The 19,505-nt window shown below is 38.2% G+C and overlaps 1 protein-coding gene across 1 annotated transcript in view; it reads right to left on the bottom strand.

The window, feature by feature from the left end:
- Positions 1–19,505, bottom strand: part of DSCAM (DS cell adhesion molecule) — a 709,341-nt gene that overhangs the window by 275,516 nt on the left and 414,320 nt on the right. Inside the window, exon 11 of the mRNA XM_044918979.1 lies at positions 7,884–8,162. Coding sequence (XP_044774914.1) covers positions 7,884–8,162 — 279 coding nt within the window. The remainder of the gene's footprint in view (positions 1–7,883; positions 8,163–19,505) is intronic.

Genomic DNA, 19,505 nt, shown 5'->3' with positions numbered 1-19,505 from the left:
ATCAAACTGAAAATTTTTAAGGAAAAAAAAACACAATAAAGATGGCTACTCATAAGGACTTTAAAACAGAAAATGCTTTATCCAAGATATCCTGTAGTCCTTATTTAATTAATCCATTTAGCCATTACCATGCCAACTGAAAGTAAAGAAAACTAAGCTCAAAGCTGATTGATAAGGGTTTATTTAAGGTGTTTGACTTTCTGAAATCAGAACGATGACCTATTATGGTATCTATAAAACATGCACTCCAGACCTGACCCAATTCTAGAGTTTAGTTGAATGAATCATAAACCCATCCTCATCATAGCTAAGTTAAAGGAACTTGTATACCTATGTGCCTTCCAAATGCTGTTAAATAGAATTAACAAAACACAGGGGCACCTGGGTAGCTCAGTTGGTTAAGCGTCTGCCTTCAGCTCAGGTCATGATCCCAGCATTCTGGCATCGAGCCCCTGTCAGGCCCCCTGCTCAGTGGGGAATCTGCTTCTCCCTCTCCCTCTGCCCCTGCCTGCACTCATGCTCTCTCTCTCTCTCAAATAAATAAATAAAGTCTTAAAAAAAAAATATTTACTAAAAGCCATGCTGAAGATAGAATATTTTCCACATTTGTTATAAAAGATGATATAGCCTGTGAAGAAGAAAGTGTTTGAATAATAGCCTTTCTTTTTAAATGAGCATTAGAGCCAGAAGGGAAGCTACCATTATTGATTTAAGGCCAGCCACTAACCTGTGACATCTATTCCTTTTCTATAGTCCCTTCCAAAACACCATCCCATTTTTAACAAACTTCTCTTGGTAGGAAAGTTGTTATCTTGCAAAGTAAGTCACTTAATTATTTCATTTTTGAAGAATTTTGACCCTTAGGAAGGTTATTTTTTAATATTTTAAAAATTAAAGTACAATTTATATAAAGTAATATACACAGCTTTAAAGTGCATAGTTTGATAGGTTTTGATAAGTGGATACATGCACAAAACCCACACCCCATCAAGATTTAGAATATTTCCGGGCGCCTGGGTGGCTCAGTTGGTTAAGCGACTGCCTTCGGCTCAGGTCATGATCCTGGAGTCCCTGGATCGAGTCCCGCATCGGGCTCCCTGCTCGGCAGGGAGCCTGCTTCTCCCTCTGACCCTCCCCCCTCTCATGTGCTCTCTCTCTCTCATTCTCTCTGTCTCAAATAAATAAATAAAATCTTTAAAAAAAAAAAAAGATTTAGAATATTTCCATTCAGAAGGGGGGGAAATCGGAGGGGGAGACCAACCATGAGAGACGATGGACTCTGAAAAACAAACAGGGTTCTAGAGGGGAGGGGGGTGGGGGGATGGGTTAGCCTGGTGATGGGTATTAAAGAGGGCACGTTCTGCATGGAGCACTGGGTGTTATACACAAACAATGAATCATGGAACACTACATCAAAAACTAATGATGTAATGTATGGTGATTAACATTAACAATTAAAAAATTTTTAAAAAAAGAGTATTTCCATTCACCCCAAAAGTTCCCTCCTATCCATTCCCTGTCAGTTCCCAATCCCCCTTCCCAGTGCCAACAATTCTGATTTTTACCTCTGTTGATTAGTTTTCTATCCTGGAATCTCTTATAAATGGATATAAATCGAATATGTGACAAATATGTTATAAATAGAATATATTACTCTTTGTGTGTGTCTGGCTCATATTGTTCTTCAGAGTTGGCTGTGCTTTGTGGTTATCAGTAGTCTGTTCTATTTACATTTAAAGTAACTATTTATAGGGAGGGAAGGACTTGTTCTGGACATTAACAAAATGTTTTCTCTGTCTTATTCTTTTGTTTTTTATTTCCTCTGCCATAGTCTTCCTTGGTGTTTCCTTGTTTTTTAATATTTACATAGTTTGACTGCTTTCTCCTTCTCTTTTGTGTGTTGGTATATTTGTTAACATTTTTGTGTACACACCCATGTCATCAGCACATTCGTGCCCTCTACCACAAATGCCATGCCTTCTATTTCTTTTTCTTGTCTAAGCATAAAGGCTATCACCACTAAAACAATACTGATAGAAATGTTGAGAGTAGACATGCTTATGTCTTTCCTAGTCATGAAGGTAAAGAATATAAAACACTATGGATTTTTCATAGGTGCTTTTTAGTCTAGTGAGACAATCACTATTGTTAACTGAGAGTTTTTTTCTTTTTAATCAGGAATGGAGATTGAATTCTAGTAAATTCCTTTCATCTATTTGAATGTGTGATTTTTCTACTTTATTTTGTTAATATGATAAATTCTATTGATTAATTTTGAATATTAAACCAAGCTTTTATTCCCACAATAAAGCCCAATTTGTCATGGTATGTTGTATTTTCTTTATATTGCTAATTTGATATGGTAATATTATGCCAACTATTTTTGCACCTATATTCATGAGCAATAACAGTTTGTTAATTTTTTTATGTGCAATGCCTTTATCAACTTTTTATCTTAAGGTTATTCTGTGTCTAAAAATTTGGGAACTCTTCCCTTTTCCTTGAATATCTGAAGGAGTTTGTATAAGGATGCTATTATTTCTTAAATTCTTCTGAAAACTTACAAATTAAGTAAGCTCTCTTGGCCTTCAGTTTTTGTGGGAAGGTTTTTGATAATGAATTCAAACCTTATAACAGACATAGGACTAGTCAAATTTTTACTTTTGTATCTATTTGGGTAATTTATGTCTTTGAAATCATTGATCATTTGATCTAAATTGTCAAATATACTGGCATAAAATTGTCCAAAACATTTCTTTACTTTTAATTAATGTCTGTAGGAACTATAGTGATGTTTGTCCTTGCATTAGTTTTCTATAGCTGCTGCAATAAATCGCAACAAACTTAGTAGCTTTAAATAACAAAACTTACATTCTTATTGCTCAGGTGATCAGAATTCAAGAATGTGCATTCTGTAGTTGCTTGATATAATCTATAAATATCAACTAGATTATATGGGGTGATAGTGTAGCTTAAATCTCTATTCTTACTGACTTTTTCTGTTTATTCTATTAATTATTGAGAAAGGAGTCTTGAAATTGCCAATTGTCATTGTTTATTTGTCTGTTATTCCTTTCAGTTCTATTTTGTAACCATGTGTTTGGATTTCTATTATTAGGTGCATCTGTATTTCAGATTTATATGTCTTGTTGATGAATTAACCATTTTATTATTTTAACATGTCCTTATTTGCTTATAGTAATATTCATTATCTTGAGATTTATTTTATTTAATATTAAATAAATATTTAATTTAAATAAATATAAAATTAAATAAAGCCTGAGATTTATTTTATTTAATATTAATACATCCAATTAAGCTTTTTATGATTGGTGTTTTATACCATTTAATCTTTCACTATTTATGTCTTTATATTTAACATGGGGTAGCATGTACTTGAATCTTGCTTTTTAATTAAGGTTGATAATCTTCGCTTTTTATCGGGATGTTTAGTCCATTTATGCCTAACGAAAGTATTGATATAGTTGTATTTAAGTTTGCCATCTATTTTCCACCTCTTCTTTGTATTTTATCCCTCTTTTCCCGCTTTTTTCCCTAGCTAATTGAGTATATTTTAATGTTCTTTTATCTATTCTGTTGGATTAATATCTATACTCATTTGTTTCATTTTTGATAATTGCTCAAGAGTTTGCATTGGACATATTTAGCTAGCAGCATCTATGTTCAAATAATATTATACCGCTTCATGTATAACGTAGGATAAATTTTACAACAGGAAAATTCCCCTTTCCTTCTTCCTGTTATTTGTGATATTATTGTATATTTTATTTTTGCATGCTATAAATTATTATGTTTAAACAAAAACATCTAAATATTTTAAAGGAAATGAAAATGATAATAAGGTGAATCTTATCTTTAGTCATAAATTTATCATATCAAGAGATCTTCATTCCTCTTGTAGATCAATTTACATGGAATTGTTTTCTTTTAGCTTCAAGAACATTCTTTAAAATTTACTGTAGTAAAATCTAGCTGGTGATTCTCTAAACCTTTACTTGTCTAAAAATGTATTTATTTCGCCTCCATTTTTGAAGAGTGTATTTTGCTGGTTATAGAATCCTAGACTGACAAATGTTCCTCCACCCCCTCCTTTCAGCACTTTAAAGATACTGTTCCATTCTGTTCTGGCTTGAGTTGTTTCTGATGAGTAGCCTAAAGTTTTCCTACTTGGTCCTCTTGATGTAACAAGTCAAATTTCTCTGGTTACTTTTAATATTTTGTTATTAGTTTTTAACAATTCAATTAGAATGTGCCATGGCATGGTTTTTCTTTGTCCTTATTTTTTGAGGGCTTCATTGGTCATTTTGATATGTAGATTTATATTTTCCTTCATATTTGGAAAATTTCCAATCATTATTATTCAAATATATTTTTCCCTCCCCCTCTTTCTGAGACTCTAACTATGTATATGTTGGAGTTCGACATTTTCCCAAGTTCAGTGAGGCACTGTTTACTGTTTTTCCCTTTTACCTCTCCATGAAAATATCTGAATAATCCTGTAATTATGCCTCTTTATCTGTGGCACATGTTTCTTTCCTCTCTGACTCATTCCCATCAGCATGTAAGCTTCTCTTGTCCCATGTCCCATGTTCTCTTCAACTTCCTCTCCATTTTTCTGCCTCCCATCATAGCAAGTTTCTGAAAATAATCATACATATTTTCTTGAATTCCCACACATTTATTCACCTCCCTTTCCATTCACTAGCCCTACTAATCAGACATTCACTGCAACCACAGAACTCTTCACGGTCATAAACAGTGTCCATCTCCCTAAACCCAATGACCAATTCTTGGATTTCCTTTTTCTATTTCCAGTGAGATTTTATATACAGTATTACCTGCATTTCTTGATACATTTCCTAATTTGCGTCCAGGACCCCACAGTCTGCTGGACTTCCTCTTACTTCACTGGCTTCTCCTTTTCCCTCTCTGTTTCCTTTGCTGATTCCTGGAACCTCAAATCCTGGAATGCCTTGGGTCTGGACCCTCTTGTTGCTCCCTCATCATTGTTGCCTATGTCACACTGCCACTCTTTGTTTCTTCTCCACTTTTGTTAAAGACTTCTATTTACCTTATTAGGCAACACATGTGCTTCCTCTCATTGGCAACATTCACTTTATAAACATGTTTTGTTTGCTTTGCCTCCAAAAGATATTGCAAATTCAACTCCTACTCATTACTTTAACCACTGCCACCTTCATTCAGGGCACTTTTAATCTCACCTGAACTTCCAAAATAGACTCTTAATGACTATCCTTGCTTTCTGGACCAGTCCATTCTTCAAACAACTGCTAGTATTATAATTAAAAAGATAAATCAGGCCATGTCACTGACCTGGTTAAAGTCACTAATGACATCTCTTCACATTTAGGAAAAAGTGCAGGCTTCTAAAATAGCTGCATATTCAAATTACCCAGAGTTCTAGGACTTGACTTTGCTATATACTAAGTCAACTTGGGGATTTTACAAATTACTGATGCCTGGACCCCACCTCCAAAGACGGCTATTTAATTAGTATGGGCTGCAACCTAGACATTAAGAATTTTAAAGCTTCCCATGTAATTCTAATGTGTGACAAAATTTGAGAACCACCAACAGGTGATTTTTTGGGGGGGAGAAGAAAGTAATACCCCGGCGATCTGAAAGATGGATCTACTCCCACAGATTATGTTTTAATTGTTCTTAGCTACGGCCAGAAAATAGTTATCAGTGTTTTCTTAAATCTGTTAAGGTGTCTAGATTGAGGATTGCTGTCCCACATCATCTTGTCCTTGACTACTTCTCCAACCACTGACCTGCTTGTGAAGCACATTCCCTTTCTCAGAATTATCTTATCTCATTGGTGATTTGATGTTAATTTCACAGACGTTTATTTGACATATTTGAAGAACAACCACATGGAGCCACTAATCAGATTGTGATCAACCACATCATCTCAGATGGCTAGGCTCAACTTCAGTTCATCTGACCTTTGCCCTTGGTCAAAAAAATCCTGTTACCTCCCCTGCAAGGGCAAGTGATGCAAACAGCATGCATGCACACTTTTGTCTAACATTCTGTTCTCTGACTTGCATCTTTCAGAGCAGATTATTCAGGAGACAGGCTGATGTACTGCTTTGCCCTTCACAAATAATAGTAAGAGTCAGTTCCTCGTGTAAGAAAACATTTGGGAAATGGATACCACATTGGCTTCCATTTTTATTTATCTTCAAAAAATGAGAAATAAATTCATGTGTTCCTATTCTTATACTCAAAAGCACAAGGTATAAAGAGAAAAAACTGTCACTTGTATTTTTAGTTCGTATGTGACTGAAAATATATTTTCTTACTCAGGGAAAATCTTTTTTTACAAATACAAATTTGGTTTCTTCATATAAACTCTAAGTAGCTTCAGTCTCTTTTGTTGGGAAGTACATAGAAAGTACATTACTCTTCAGCCAGAAAGGGAAAGATGTCATGAGGACAAGGTCCAAAGACTAAGGAAGGACATAGGAATCTTTTGCTCAAGAAAGAATCTGCTCAGATCTGTCAACTATCTGGAAAATAATGGAAATCAACCTCTCCCAACAATTACTCTGAGAGCCCAATATTTGGAGATTTTAAAACGCAAATCATCAACATTAAGCGAAGTCTCTAATTTCATATAGTTACTTTTGCAATACAGGTAAGAACTATACTAGGACATGAATGCATATAGCTCTTGGGGAATCATAAACTCACATGTCTGTGCCCAACAGACTTTACAGAATCCTAGCTGCTCATTTTGCAGATGAGGAGTAGAGCCTTCATGGGAATTTGGTGACTAGAATACACATTTGAAACAAGACAAATGCTTACATTTTAGATGCACTGAGTCCCCTGCCAATATTTTCTACAAGCTAAACCACTCTATTATAATTTCTAAATACATACAATCCCACTTTGTTTAATTTAATAAGTGCCGTTATAGCTTCCTAAATTAATGAGAGGTCTAATGCCAAACAGAAGGGAGGAGCAAAACGTATTTCTAAACTGAAACTACACATTTCTAAAACTAAAACAAAAAAAAAAAATACAAGAAGCTACTATTTGCTATGTGTCAACTGTACTTCACTAAAACAAATAATAAAAAATAAGAAATGACTATTTTATGAATCTTTAGAAAAAGTGTGATCTGACAAAAAATATTTGACATTTTTAAAGCCATCATTCTAAAAAATAATATTGTATTTTTCTCGGGTTTATTTCTTTTACTAACCAGACTCATGCTGTATGTATTGTTCTTTGATGTGCTTGTTGGAGATGTTCTGAGCCTAGCACACTCCTTTTACCCATTATATACTCCACAGAATTAGTGTTACTGTTTGGGTTGCTTCCTTCTGCTGTTATAATTATGCCTACTTCTGTGCACAAACTTGAGTACAGGGTGTCATATGCAACTGATGAATCACTGGACTCTACCTCTGAAACTAAGAATACACTATATGTTAATTAATTGAATTTTAAAAAAGGAACCCCTCCCCCAAATAATAATATTATAAATAGTGCTAAATAGAGTAAATACAATACAGCAGGAGCTCATGGACTTTTGTGGCCAATGTAGGAAAAGCCTAGTTCATTCATTAAACCCTACTCCCACCTCTTTCTACACACCTTTCTTAGCTGCTAATTATTTGGAGCTTCATATTTTAGGTAAATAAAACCTTGGTTTGGTGTTAGTGGAGTTTGTGGTTGGTTTCTATAGTTGTGGGTTTTATTTTAATGGAATCACAGCAAATTCTATGAATTCTAATTCTTTTCATATTATTTCAAGCGAACACTCTCTGTGAGCACTGTTGAATCTGACTGCATCGATGCTGCGCATCTTATGTCCCTGTCTTTACCTCTCACAATCAGCTGGCTTTGGTGCTCCACTGCTGCGGCCTCATTCCGGGCGATGCAGGTGTAATTCCCATTGTGCATGAGGGAGAGATTGGAAATCCGTAAGGAGCTCGTGAAGTCAATGTTGTCGATGGTCACCCCGAGGCTCGCTGGGATTGGCCGGCCGTCCTTCTGCCAAGTGATCGTGATGGGCAAGTCCCCTGAGACCACAACACATGGGATAAAGACCCGCTGTCCAATGGAGAATCTTGGAAACTCAAAAGGTTGAATAAAAGGTGGAACTGCAAGAAAGAAGAGAAGACGTAAGAGAGGAAAGATGGTAACAAACTGTGCACATGATCTCCATTCTCTTTTCCTTCCCAACCCTCTTGTGTGACATTGAAAGAGGAATACAGTCACTGCTCCAGCATGTAAATACATGAACTAGGAGAAGAGTTGAAATTGTGCTATCCTGCTCTTGAGTTTTCTCATCGTTCTAAATGAAAATCATGGCTTAATTTGTACCTCGGCAAACATACTTAATTTATTTCGATAGACTTTTTAGAAAATAATCATTTTTGAACGAAAATATTTCTGACTCTGCACTCTTCATATAAATACTGTGAAAGAGGCATTTGGGTTTGGTTTTCCCTTAGAAGCTTTTGAAAATGATGTGTACAAGGAAAGATTTCTTTCCTGCTTCGCTAATACTAGCACAATCATTACCATTCCCCCTTTAATGCATTCCATGCCTTGTTAGTAGGTGTACTTTAAGCCTGTTCAAGAAGAGATTCTAATTTCATTGTTAAACATTTTTTTAGGACTAACATCCAACAAATAGCAAATGTTAATGAAAGAGACTTATTTTATGTTAGGATAATCACATCTTTACTCTGTACTCCTCAATTTTCCACACTCACGTGCGTGACCTTAAATGATGAACTGATCTGTGGCCAGTTTTCTGAGTTGTTCTGTGTTGCTAATGAGGACAAGTTTACAGCCTTCAACCTGGCCAGCCATGGACATAGCCAAGCTCACTCTGGAAAGCTCTTTTCTGATTTAACTTCCCTGATAAACCCCTCTTTACCTTCTCACCTCAGGCCCACTCTTCCTCAGGAACTTCCTGGATGGTCTCACAGGATTTCAGAGTCATAAAATGCTTAAAATGGAGCCAGAGAAGCCAACTTTGAATCCTACCTTGGGTACTTAACGGGTTGTGGAGTCATGAGCAAGTGATCAATATGCTCTTCCTATCAGCCCTATGGGGTTGTTATGCATAGTCTCCCTTTGTAGATGGGGAAACTGATTCTGAAAGATATGATTTTGCCCTTGGCCACAAAACTAGTTCACTAAAGAGTGAGAGCTCAGACCTTACCAATTTTATTTCAGAAACTTGGAAATATGCAAGGTTGTCACTGAGATTATTAAGTATGCAATAACTTAATATGAACCAGTTATTATACCAGATGATTTCATAGAATGAAATTATTAAATAGTAGTATATCTGCAGAATTTGTTCACTAATCAATTATAGGTACATTTCAATTATCAGCTTGGGGGAGATGGAAGAGCTCAATCTGGGAAACATCTGAATGGAAACCATTCACTGGGCTCTTGGTATGTGCTGGGCACACAGCGATGAACATAATACACCAGACTCTGTCTGGTGGAGCTTTCTTATGTAGTCACAGGCAGCAGAGGTCAACAGAGCAGAGCTGTGGCTATTCTGCTGTTTAGTATTATTATTACTACTACAATATGCTTTCAAAAGCATTTGGGAGTGAGACTGCAGAACTACAAATACAGCCAGAGTTAGAAGGACTAGGGAATGGATGGCTCAAGGTAGGTCTTACCAGAGAAACAAACAAACAAAAACATCTTAAGGTGCCAGTGCATTTAATGTCAAAAATGCTGACAGTGGATAGTTTGCTGATTCTCATGGACAGTTAGAGCTTTGAATCTGCAGTGAGCTGATCTGACACTAGCAGAAAAAGATCTCAGGATGAGGTTCTACCTGGGGCTGGTAGAAAAGATCAGGTTGGATTAGGCTATTATTATTCACAATTGATATTAGGCAGGAAGAGTGCCAACTTGTAGCAAAGGTACTCTATTTCTCTAAATGTTGCCCCAAGTGGCATAAATATTTACTATTGGTGTACATACTATTAATGCTTAATAAACTACCATTTTTAAAATAAGTAACTACATTTCCTCTTGTTTGGTTTCTTATATGTTGAAACTTGGTTGTCAGTCTACTCAGACAAACGTAGGCACTCACTGGCTTGGTGCTTGTTATCTGACTTGTAGATCATTTTTGTTTTTAGTTTTTAGCACCCCATCTGTGTCTCTTTTTCCTTATTTGTAGAAGAAAGGGGTTGCTGTGAGGCATGAATGAGTAAGCAGGGGGTTCACAAACTTCCAAGGACACCTGAATCCATTGCTTAGTGCTGGTTCTATTTTATAAGCCTTAAAGGAGAGGAAAAAACAAAATAGTCAAGTTGAAAAATCACTTGGCAAGGGAAAGGACTCCATTTCTACCAGTGATAGTAGGGAGAAGAAAAGTATAAGGATTTACTTTCTATTCCCCAGATCAAGAAAGAAATGTAAGACATATCATATTCTCAATCTATTTAATAAGAGCACAGTATGTAGGATGTAGACCATCAGTGATTATTAAATATAAGAATGTCTATTTCTGAGAGCAAAAGAAAGCTCTAGAATAGAGAAAGAGCAGGTGCATGTTATTTTCAAGAATAGAGGCAAGTAGTTACTGAGGAATCATTTATTTATTTGTTTGTTTGTTTGTTTAAAGAGAGAGTGCACACGAGTTGGGGGGAGGAGCAGAGAGAGAGAGAGGAAGGGAGGATCTTAAGCAGGCTCCACACTCAGTGTGGAGCCAACCACGGGGCTCAATCTCATGACCCTGAGATCATGACCTGACCCAAAATCAAGAGTTGGATGCTTAACTGACTGAGCCACCCAGGCTCCCCAAGAAGAATCATGATTTAAAAAGAAAACAAAAACAAATTCTACCATTTCAAAACTTCTGGAATTCATTGGTTTATAGAATTGTAAGGGATATAATTATAGTCCCAGGAGTAAAGTTCAGGAACTTGAACCACAGAGGGACACTCCTGATGACCCATGCCCAAAGACCTGCACCTCCAATGCAGTGAAAACAAGCACCACGAAGCCCATGTGCTCACTCTCACCTGTGTTGCTCAAAGGAGAATCCCCTCCTTTCAACACTGTGTTTTAAACTATCACAACACTCAGCTATCTCATTCTTAGCCTAAACCCAATGCTGAGAATGCAGACATACTCATGTGGGCTCAGTGAGAAGGCACAGTTGGCAAACAAGGGGGCAAGGGACCAGGCATAAACTTTATAAAGAGTAGACACAAGAACACAACATGCACAGCAGCTGGGGGATACTGCTCTTAGTTGCCAGTGTGTTCACAATTAATACACAATCACAGTACGTAATTAAAGTAAGTACCTAGTTACATACTCCAAATCATAAGTTAATGTATTAAATGGATATCAAAAATTAAATATATATCAAAAATATTTTAAAATACAGACAGCCAAGGGGCACCTGGGTGGCTCAGTCAGTTAAGCATCTGCCTTTGGCTCAGGTCATGATCCCAGGGTCCTGGGATTGAGCCACGTGTTGGGTTCCCTGCTTAATGGGGCTCCTGCTTCTCCATCTGCTGCTCCCCCTGCTTGTGCTCTTTCTTTCTCTCTCTTAAATACATGCATACATACATACATACATACATACAATCTTTTATAAAAAGTTAATAAAAGAAAATACAGCCAGCCAAGGATGTTATGCCCAGGAAAACTATAATTCAAAAATTGAGAAGAGACAGACTTTCCCAGATAAACGTAACAGAGGGAGTTCACCACTGGGGCTGGGCTACAAGAGATGCTAAAGGAATTACTTCAAGTTGAAATGAAAGGACACTAGGCTATAACACAAAGCCATGTGAAAGTATGCGGTTCTCTGGTAAAAGTAAATACATGGGCAAATACAGAATACTGTATTATTGCAATTTTCATGTGTAAATCCACTTTTAATTCTTGTATAGAATTTAAAAGACAAAAGCATAAAAACTGTGAAACTTAATGGCTCTACAACATGCAGAAATGCAGGGTTCGATCCCGGGACCCTGGGATCATGACCTGAGCTGAAGGCAGACGTTTAACCGACTGAACCACCCAGGTGCCCCTTAAATTTTCTTAAAGGGCCCCAAATCTTATATTTTACATTCATAAGTTATAAAATTGAAGGCAAAAAGTAAACCAAGTGATTCAAAAATGTTCGTAATGACTTGGTAAAGCCAAATAACCTGTTTGAGACACACTGCCTGCTTTATCTGGTTCATTAGTTCACCTCTTTAGGTAAATCATCTGAATCTTGTTGACAATGAAAGCTTGTAATATCACAGGAGCAGAGATCTGGAATGTGACCTACACCAAGTTGGGACATAACCTTCCTACAAGAAGCATGTAAATACCTGCTAAATGTCACTAATTACAAGGTTTGTTGATACCATCCTCTGTGCTGGTGGGGCTCATCTCTCTCAGGCAGTTGGGAGCTATCCAATGCAGCCAAATGTTAGTTTCGACTCTTTCTCTTTCTAAACCCTTAACAAGAATGTTGAGCCAGTCTAAGACATTTCTATGTCTTGTCCCTCAAGAATTAATGGTATATTCTTCCTCACAGGGGAAAAAATGAGCTTTTATTTTCTTCCCAGAGAGAAGTATGACATAGTAAAAGAAACATGGGCTGGGTGTCAGCCAAACTTGGGTAATTTGCAGTGTCTTCTTGGTCCACTTTCTCTAAGTTGATTCGGTTTCTTCATGCATAAAGTGATAACACAATTCATGCGTGTTGGTGAGGGCTTCATGTAACACGTGGGCATAGGGCCCGGGGGTGCACGGAAACTGCTCAGTTTGCATTGCTCTCTCTTTCCTTTTCCTACCATTTTTTTTGTCCCAGAGCCCACAGTTCACTGGGAAAAATCAAATACATCACACGGATGTTGAGACACACAGGGGCTGTTTGCACTGCCATATACAATCTCATTAACTCCACATTCGCCATCTCTTCTCTAGTGGTACTTTAATGCCCTGGTCCTCCATACAGTCCTCAGGTTGAGAGCTCCTGGTCGCAGACTGCCCAAAGCGCCTGCTTTAAGCCAGTGTTCTGGGTTACAGCAATGGATATTCTCATCTTCCCAGCTCCTTCTTCCCATTCCATCCAACAAGCTCTCTCTTCTTACCCTTCAAGAAATTTTCTTGTTTTATATCTTGCCAGCTTCATGAAGTCTCCAAAAATTGAGTCTGTGAATCCTGCCCACTATGGGAATGCAAATCCCATGGATGATCTCTGAAAGTTCAGTACCAATTACACATGCATCTTTGGTGCCTGTACTCCCACTAGATATGCCCAGGACCAGCAGAGACCTCCAGCCCCATACCGTCCCCTGAAATGAGACTTGTGGCTCTAAAACCACAAGGCTGATGAGTGTGTGTGACTTGTGAGTTGAGCATATCACTCAGTTGTCTCTCCACCCATAAGACCGGTTGTTTGTTGCATTCTGCTACTCATAACATGCTGTAGATTCCAAAATTGTGGATTACTAGCCCTATGCCATATAGTTCTCTACTCTGTTCATACAACATGATTAAACTCTTCCTCTACCCACTCTAAGGGCCTGCTGTTGAAGATTCTACAGTGGAAAGTATCACAGGATGGCGCATGAGCATAATGTGACGATAGCAGTCTGTGCACACGCCTATTTCCTTAGGTAGACTTATCTATATAGAATTAGAATCAGGTTTGTTCAATTATTAGCATGGTAAATATAATTTGAATTATTTCTAAGTTAATTAAATAAACCAGTAATATAGTCTTAGGAATAATAAGTGTCAACATCTCTCCTTCTTATGGGTGTTTATAACACACAGATAAGTGTTTTATAAGACTTTATGAGTTCATAAATTCCGTGGAAAAAGGAGGGTGGGTGCCTCATTCATATGAAAAATTCATAAAACAAACTACAAAGGAGGTTAAAAACCTTAAATAAGTAGTTCAGCAATTCGTGGTAGGCCGTGTGCCCCCTACTGGTCTTACACTTGTGGAAACCTCATTCCCAGGCGCCCTGTCCTGGCCTTGCTTCCTCCCAGTTTCCCTGATGACCTCATCTACCCCTCCACTCCAGATGTCAGCTCCATGCCTCTGATTCCCCAATCTACATTTTCAACCAAAAACTCCTTCTCAAACTTCATGCCTGCTCATTTAGTTGTCTGCTACTATCTTCATCTTGATGTCCCGGGAGCATCTCAAGTCCCAAACCAAATGTATCAGGTTTCCCCTTAACCCAAGTTTCATCTTCCATGCTCTCTTCCTGCCAAAAAACCTCCTGGTTACAAGAAAGTCAGAATAATAAAAGCCTTCCTAGTTGTGCATTTCTCTTTTCTCCAGCCACTATCAGTGGGCTGCTGTGTCTCTACTTCATTCCCCAATATCTCCTGATCTGGCTCCTTTTCTTCCAAACACACAACCATCACCTTTTATTAAAACTTTTTCAATTGTGCTCTAATTGGGCTCCCTGATTTTTTAGTCTTTTTTTTTTTTTAATCTTTCTGCATTGCAATCCATCTTATATACTTCAGCCAGATTAATGTCCTAAAACACAGTTGTGAGCATGTCCCTCTGCTCACATCCCTCTACCTCAATTATTTCACTGCTTTCAGGATCAAGTAGAAGGTAACAAACTAACAAACATTACAAGATATGATGCCTATCTCTGTGCTGACTCATCCTGCTTGCCTCCACTGGGGATTCTTTGTTTCAGCCTTATTGACTCTGAATGCAAGGAACTATACCCTTCCCCTATTTCTGCCCCCTGCCCTACCTGGACCCCATTCCCACCCCTACTATCTTATGGTGTGAACACTCAACTCAGTTGTTAGCTACTTTGGAGAACTTTTCAGGCTCCAGATCCCCTTTGAGACCTCAACTCAGTTTCTCTTGGAATCTTTCTGGACTCCAGACTTCCCATCCTACCTCACCACCAGAACTGGCTAGATGTCATCTTCTCTACTTCTAAAAGGTCTCATGCATACATATTTCTTTGATGGTGTTATGTGGAAATCAGTGCTTTTCTTATTTGTCCATCCATTGCTCTCCCACAGCAAGCTGAAATATTTCTCACCCTGTGCTGCTTCCTTTCCAAGACATCTGTTACCCGCTGCTGTGCCGTAGTTATTTGTCTGTAGGTCCTGCCACTGACTCTAGTGCATTAACAGTAAATGCATAGATATTACCTGAATAAATTAAAGAAATCACAGGAATCAAAGAACTAAAGAGGTTCTCTGGCTTACAAATTGTTTTGATGACAAAAGTCTAGTTCAATTAGGCTAACATCATACACTGTGATCCTTTTCATTTCTTTTTTTTTTTTTTAAAGATTTTATTTATTCATTTGAGAGAGAATGAGATAGAGAGAGCATGAGAGGGGGGAGGGTCAGAGGGAAAAGCAGACTCCCTGCCGAGCAGGGAGCCCGATGTGGGACTCGATCCTGGGACTCCAGGATCATGACCTGAGCCGAAGGCAGTCGCTTAACCAACTGAGCCACCCAGGCGCCCTCATTTCTCTTTTTTAAAAAGGTCTTATTTATTGGAGAGGGAGAGCAAGAGAGAGAGCATGGGGGGGCAGGAGCAGAGGGAGAGGAAGAAGCAGGCTCCCCACTGAGCAGGGAGCCTGGATGCGGGGCTCCATCCCAGAACACCAGATCATGACCTGAGCTGAAGGCAGACGTTCAACTGACTCAGACACCAGCCGCTTCCCCCTTTTTGTTTCTTATTTGAAATATTGGACTAATGTCATTATAGAAAGTGGGATCAATTTAAGGAAAAGATATTTTTTAGGAAAAGTGTTTAAGATGCATTTCTCTAGCTGTTTGGCCTCTATGTAAGTGGTAGGAATTAATGCCCAGATTCCTTTTCAAGAAAGGATGTGCGGCCCAGATTCTGGGAGTGATGTCAGGTAACACCCTTCAGTTATCAGCCACTCTGAAGACTGTTCCTGCTGCAGAGATCCACCTTACAAAGGACAGGCTCTTTCTGGGGTGGCCTACATCCTATGACTGACTGAGGAGGGTAATTCTGCCCAAACTCACAACAGCACTGAAGGACTCTTCCTTCTCCAGAGCTCCCAGCAGGGATGCTAAGGCTGTGTCAGCCTGCACCCCAGCTCACCTCCTCCCTGTGCCCAGTCCTTCTGTGGATTGTTGGGGTACTCCTTGTTAAACACCCAACACACTAAACTCTCTCTCAGAGACTGCTTCCTGGAGAACCAAACCTGCAATAGTTTGCTTCACCTAAAGTGGAAATTGATCTACTGTCAATAACAAAACCAAATCTTTTTGTAACACTGCCCATCTATACTCCATCCATCCATCCATCCGTGTTGTTTTTATTCATTTCAAATTGTGACTAGAGAATAACCATCATGTGTGCTGGGTTCTCTTTTAATAAGACCCCCCTGTATTTGATTGACAGTATCTTCCTAGTCTCCTGCAGAATAGAAACATTCTGTCATTGATAGAAGCAAGGGAAAAATAGTTTGGAAGTGTAATTTTAAGATTACTGGGGTGCCTGGGTGGCTCAGTCAGTGGAGTATCTGACTCTTGGTTTCAGCTCAGGTCATGATTTCAGGGTCGTGAGAATGAGCTCCGCATTGGGCTCCATGCTCAGTGGGGAGTCTATTTCTCTCTGTTTCTCTCCCCCTCTGCCTCTGTCCCTCCCCACTCATGCTCTCTCTCTCTCAAATAAATAAATAAATCTCAGAAAAAAGATTACTACTTATTACCTAAAAAAAAGTCTGCATTTATTTGTTGGTTGGTTAGTTTGTTTGTACTCAGTAAGGTGTCCCAAATTCAGCCAGTGTCCAGTACTGAAATTTTGTCTTTCATATGGCATTATGCATATTCATAAGCTCACTAATATATGTCAACAGAACTAAAGAGAGTAAGAATTCAGTGCTAATATTGGAATCAGAGCTCAAGAACTCCCTAAAGGCTCAATTCAGAAATACAAGAGAGCATGGCAAATATCAATCGGAACACACATATGTATGGGTGCCCAGCAATATACACACCCTGCATGCACCAGATAAAGGGTTCCTAGCAGGTGAAGACTAAAGCGCAAGGTCCCTAAGCTGAATACCAGCCAAACAGAGTAGTTCCGTTGACATAAAAATAGTGTAACTTTGGAATAAATCAGAGACAAGGGCAACTAACTCTTCTACAATGATTTTTCTAAACGAAGTATTTTGGACTTTCAGATTGTGAGAACCATAGAGCCATAAATATGACAACATAAGTAGATAGGTAAGAAAAATAACTTTCCCCCCAAAATTGTTAAAAAATTATCAATTAAGCCCATGGGAGAAAATACAATTAGAGGGTTTTAGGAAGAAAAAAAATTCCTTAAGGCATAATGTAGAATTATAATGAAGAGAAACAGGAACTATTGTTCCCATCAGCTGGAAAGTTACAAATTGCACATAAAGAAGAGGAAAGACAAATTGCTTGGAATTTGGGGAGGTAAAAACACTAAAACTAACTCTGAGAAGGATGACAGTATCTCCTTCCAAATCACTTTCAAGAAGAACAGGTCACGACTGCTCTTTTCGACCAATGGCTGTAGCCGGCTGTGGTGGAAGGATCTGGGTGGTTTCCAGGAGAGATTCTAGTCCCTAGTCATGAGAGATGTTTCTTCATGGAAGGTGTTTCATGGCCATAGCCATATCATGCGGAAATAAATAGTTTCTTTAACACTGAAAAATGATGAATAACTTGAGAATTCATGAGAATTTCTGTATTTAATAATTAGAGTCACCTCGGACTGAGGAGGAAACCAGGTTACTTTTCCCCCGGTTGAGGGCAGTAACGTGTTTACAAAGAACACTTGGTAATAAAATTGAGTAGTTTTCTGATGAACCCAAACTAACTTGCATCTCTAATATTTAAAGAAAAGCTATTTGAGTCATCATGGCATCAAGAAAATGAAACCTACTAAGTCAGAGAGGGAGACAAACCATGAGAGACTCTTAACTCTAGGGAACAATCTGAGGGTTGCTGGAGGGGAGGTGGGGGGGATGGGGTAACTGGGTGATGGGCATTGAGGAGGGCATGTGATGTAATGAGCACGGGGTGTTATATATAAGACTGATGAATCACTGACCTCTACCTCTGAAACTAATGATACACTATATGTTAACTAATTGAATTTAAATAAAATAAGTTTAGAAAAAAAGAAAATGAAACCTAGCTCGTGTTTTACTAATCCAGATGGAGAAAAGACTCATCCAGATGGGTTGCAATTATTTTACTTGTGTTTATATAGATGGCAGCAAAGCCAGGTGACTCTAACCAGAGAGGATGACAGCAAGGCTACATGACAGGGACAGGCAAGATTCATAAAAGCACTGGCATTCATTTTGAAACTTAGCCCCCCTTTCCCAAGCAGCTTTTTTACAAGGGTTGTCAGTAATAACAGGTTATTTACTTGGGGAAATAGCCAACTTTAGAAGCTTGGGGAGCCCCATCCACATCAGGCTCCACACTGGGTGTGCAGCCTGCTTGGGATTCTCTCTCCCTCCCTCTAAACAAAATGCTGAAATATGTCAGAGTGAAACAAGGGGATAAAAAGGTAGTTACACTATTTCAATGAAGCTCTAAGTCAATCCAATTACTTTGATACATTTCAGGGCACTGAATTAGTGATATAATGAAGGAGCAGTATTGTTAAATGCCTGGAAATAGACAAACAGCATACTTGTCCCTCTGTATTCCATCCACACAACAGTCACATCAGCATAAATTTTCAACTGACTCTCCAGGCAATTAGGACAGCTGTGTGTCAGTGGACCACTCTCTGCAACTTTGTTTCAATGTCTGCATGGTGAGAACTCAGCCTAGGTGGGTTTCAGCAGTAACAGGTTCTGAGTCTCTGAGTGAATGATACAGAGTGAAATCCTCCAGGTATTGTCATCATTCCTAGACAACGTGAAAAATGCAAGTCTGAAGAACCAAGGTATTTTGTTCCCATGCCTAGATTAATACACTGAACAAGCAACTAATTCTTTCTTGAATAAATTAACAAACTCTGTGACTGAATTGAATAATTAGGACAAAGAACTTCATGCGTGTGAAACTATGATTGCAGCATATATATGACCATTTAATATAAACAGATCATATTGTAAATCTAACTACCGGTACTTGAGTGAGTCTATCTGGTACAGAGTAAAGGCGGAGAACAGGAAATAGTAAATAGAAAATATGGGACTATTGATAGAACTAAAATCTAAAATAACTTTGATATAAGATTAAACACATAGGTGTTAAATATATGTCAAAAGTCACACACACACACACACACACATTAAAAATTGGATCCATGCAACATCATAAAACAAAAGGCTACAGAAAAACAGGAGTTGAAGAAATGGGGAAAAAAATCTACCAGGAAAATGTGAAACAAAGAAGGAAAAAGAATAACTTTTCCATCATATAATTCAAGACAAAAAATCAGAGATTATGGCAGAAAATATGTAAATCAA

Source organism: Neomonachus schauinslandi, chromosome 1 (genome assembly GCF_002201575.2).
Source record: "Neomonachus schauinslandi chromosome 1, ASM220157v2, whole genome shotgun sequence".
Lineage (NCBI taxonomy): Eukaryota > Metazoa > Chordata > Mammalia > Carnivora > Phocidae > Neomonachus > Neomonachus schauinslandi.
This window is presented reverse-complemented; position numbering and strand designations above follow the sequence as displayed.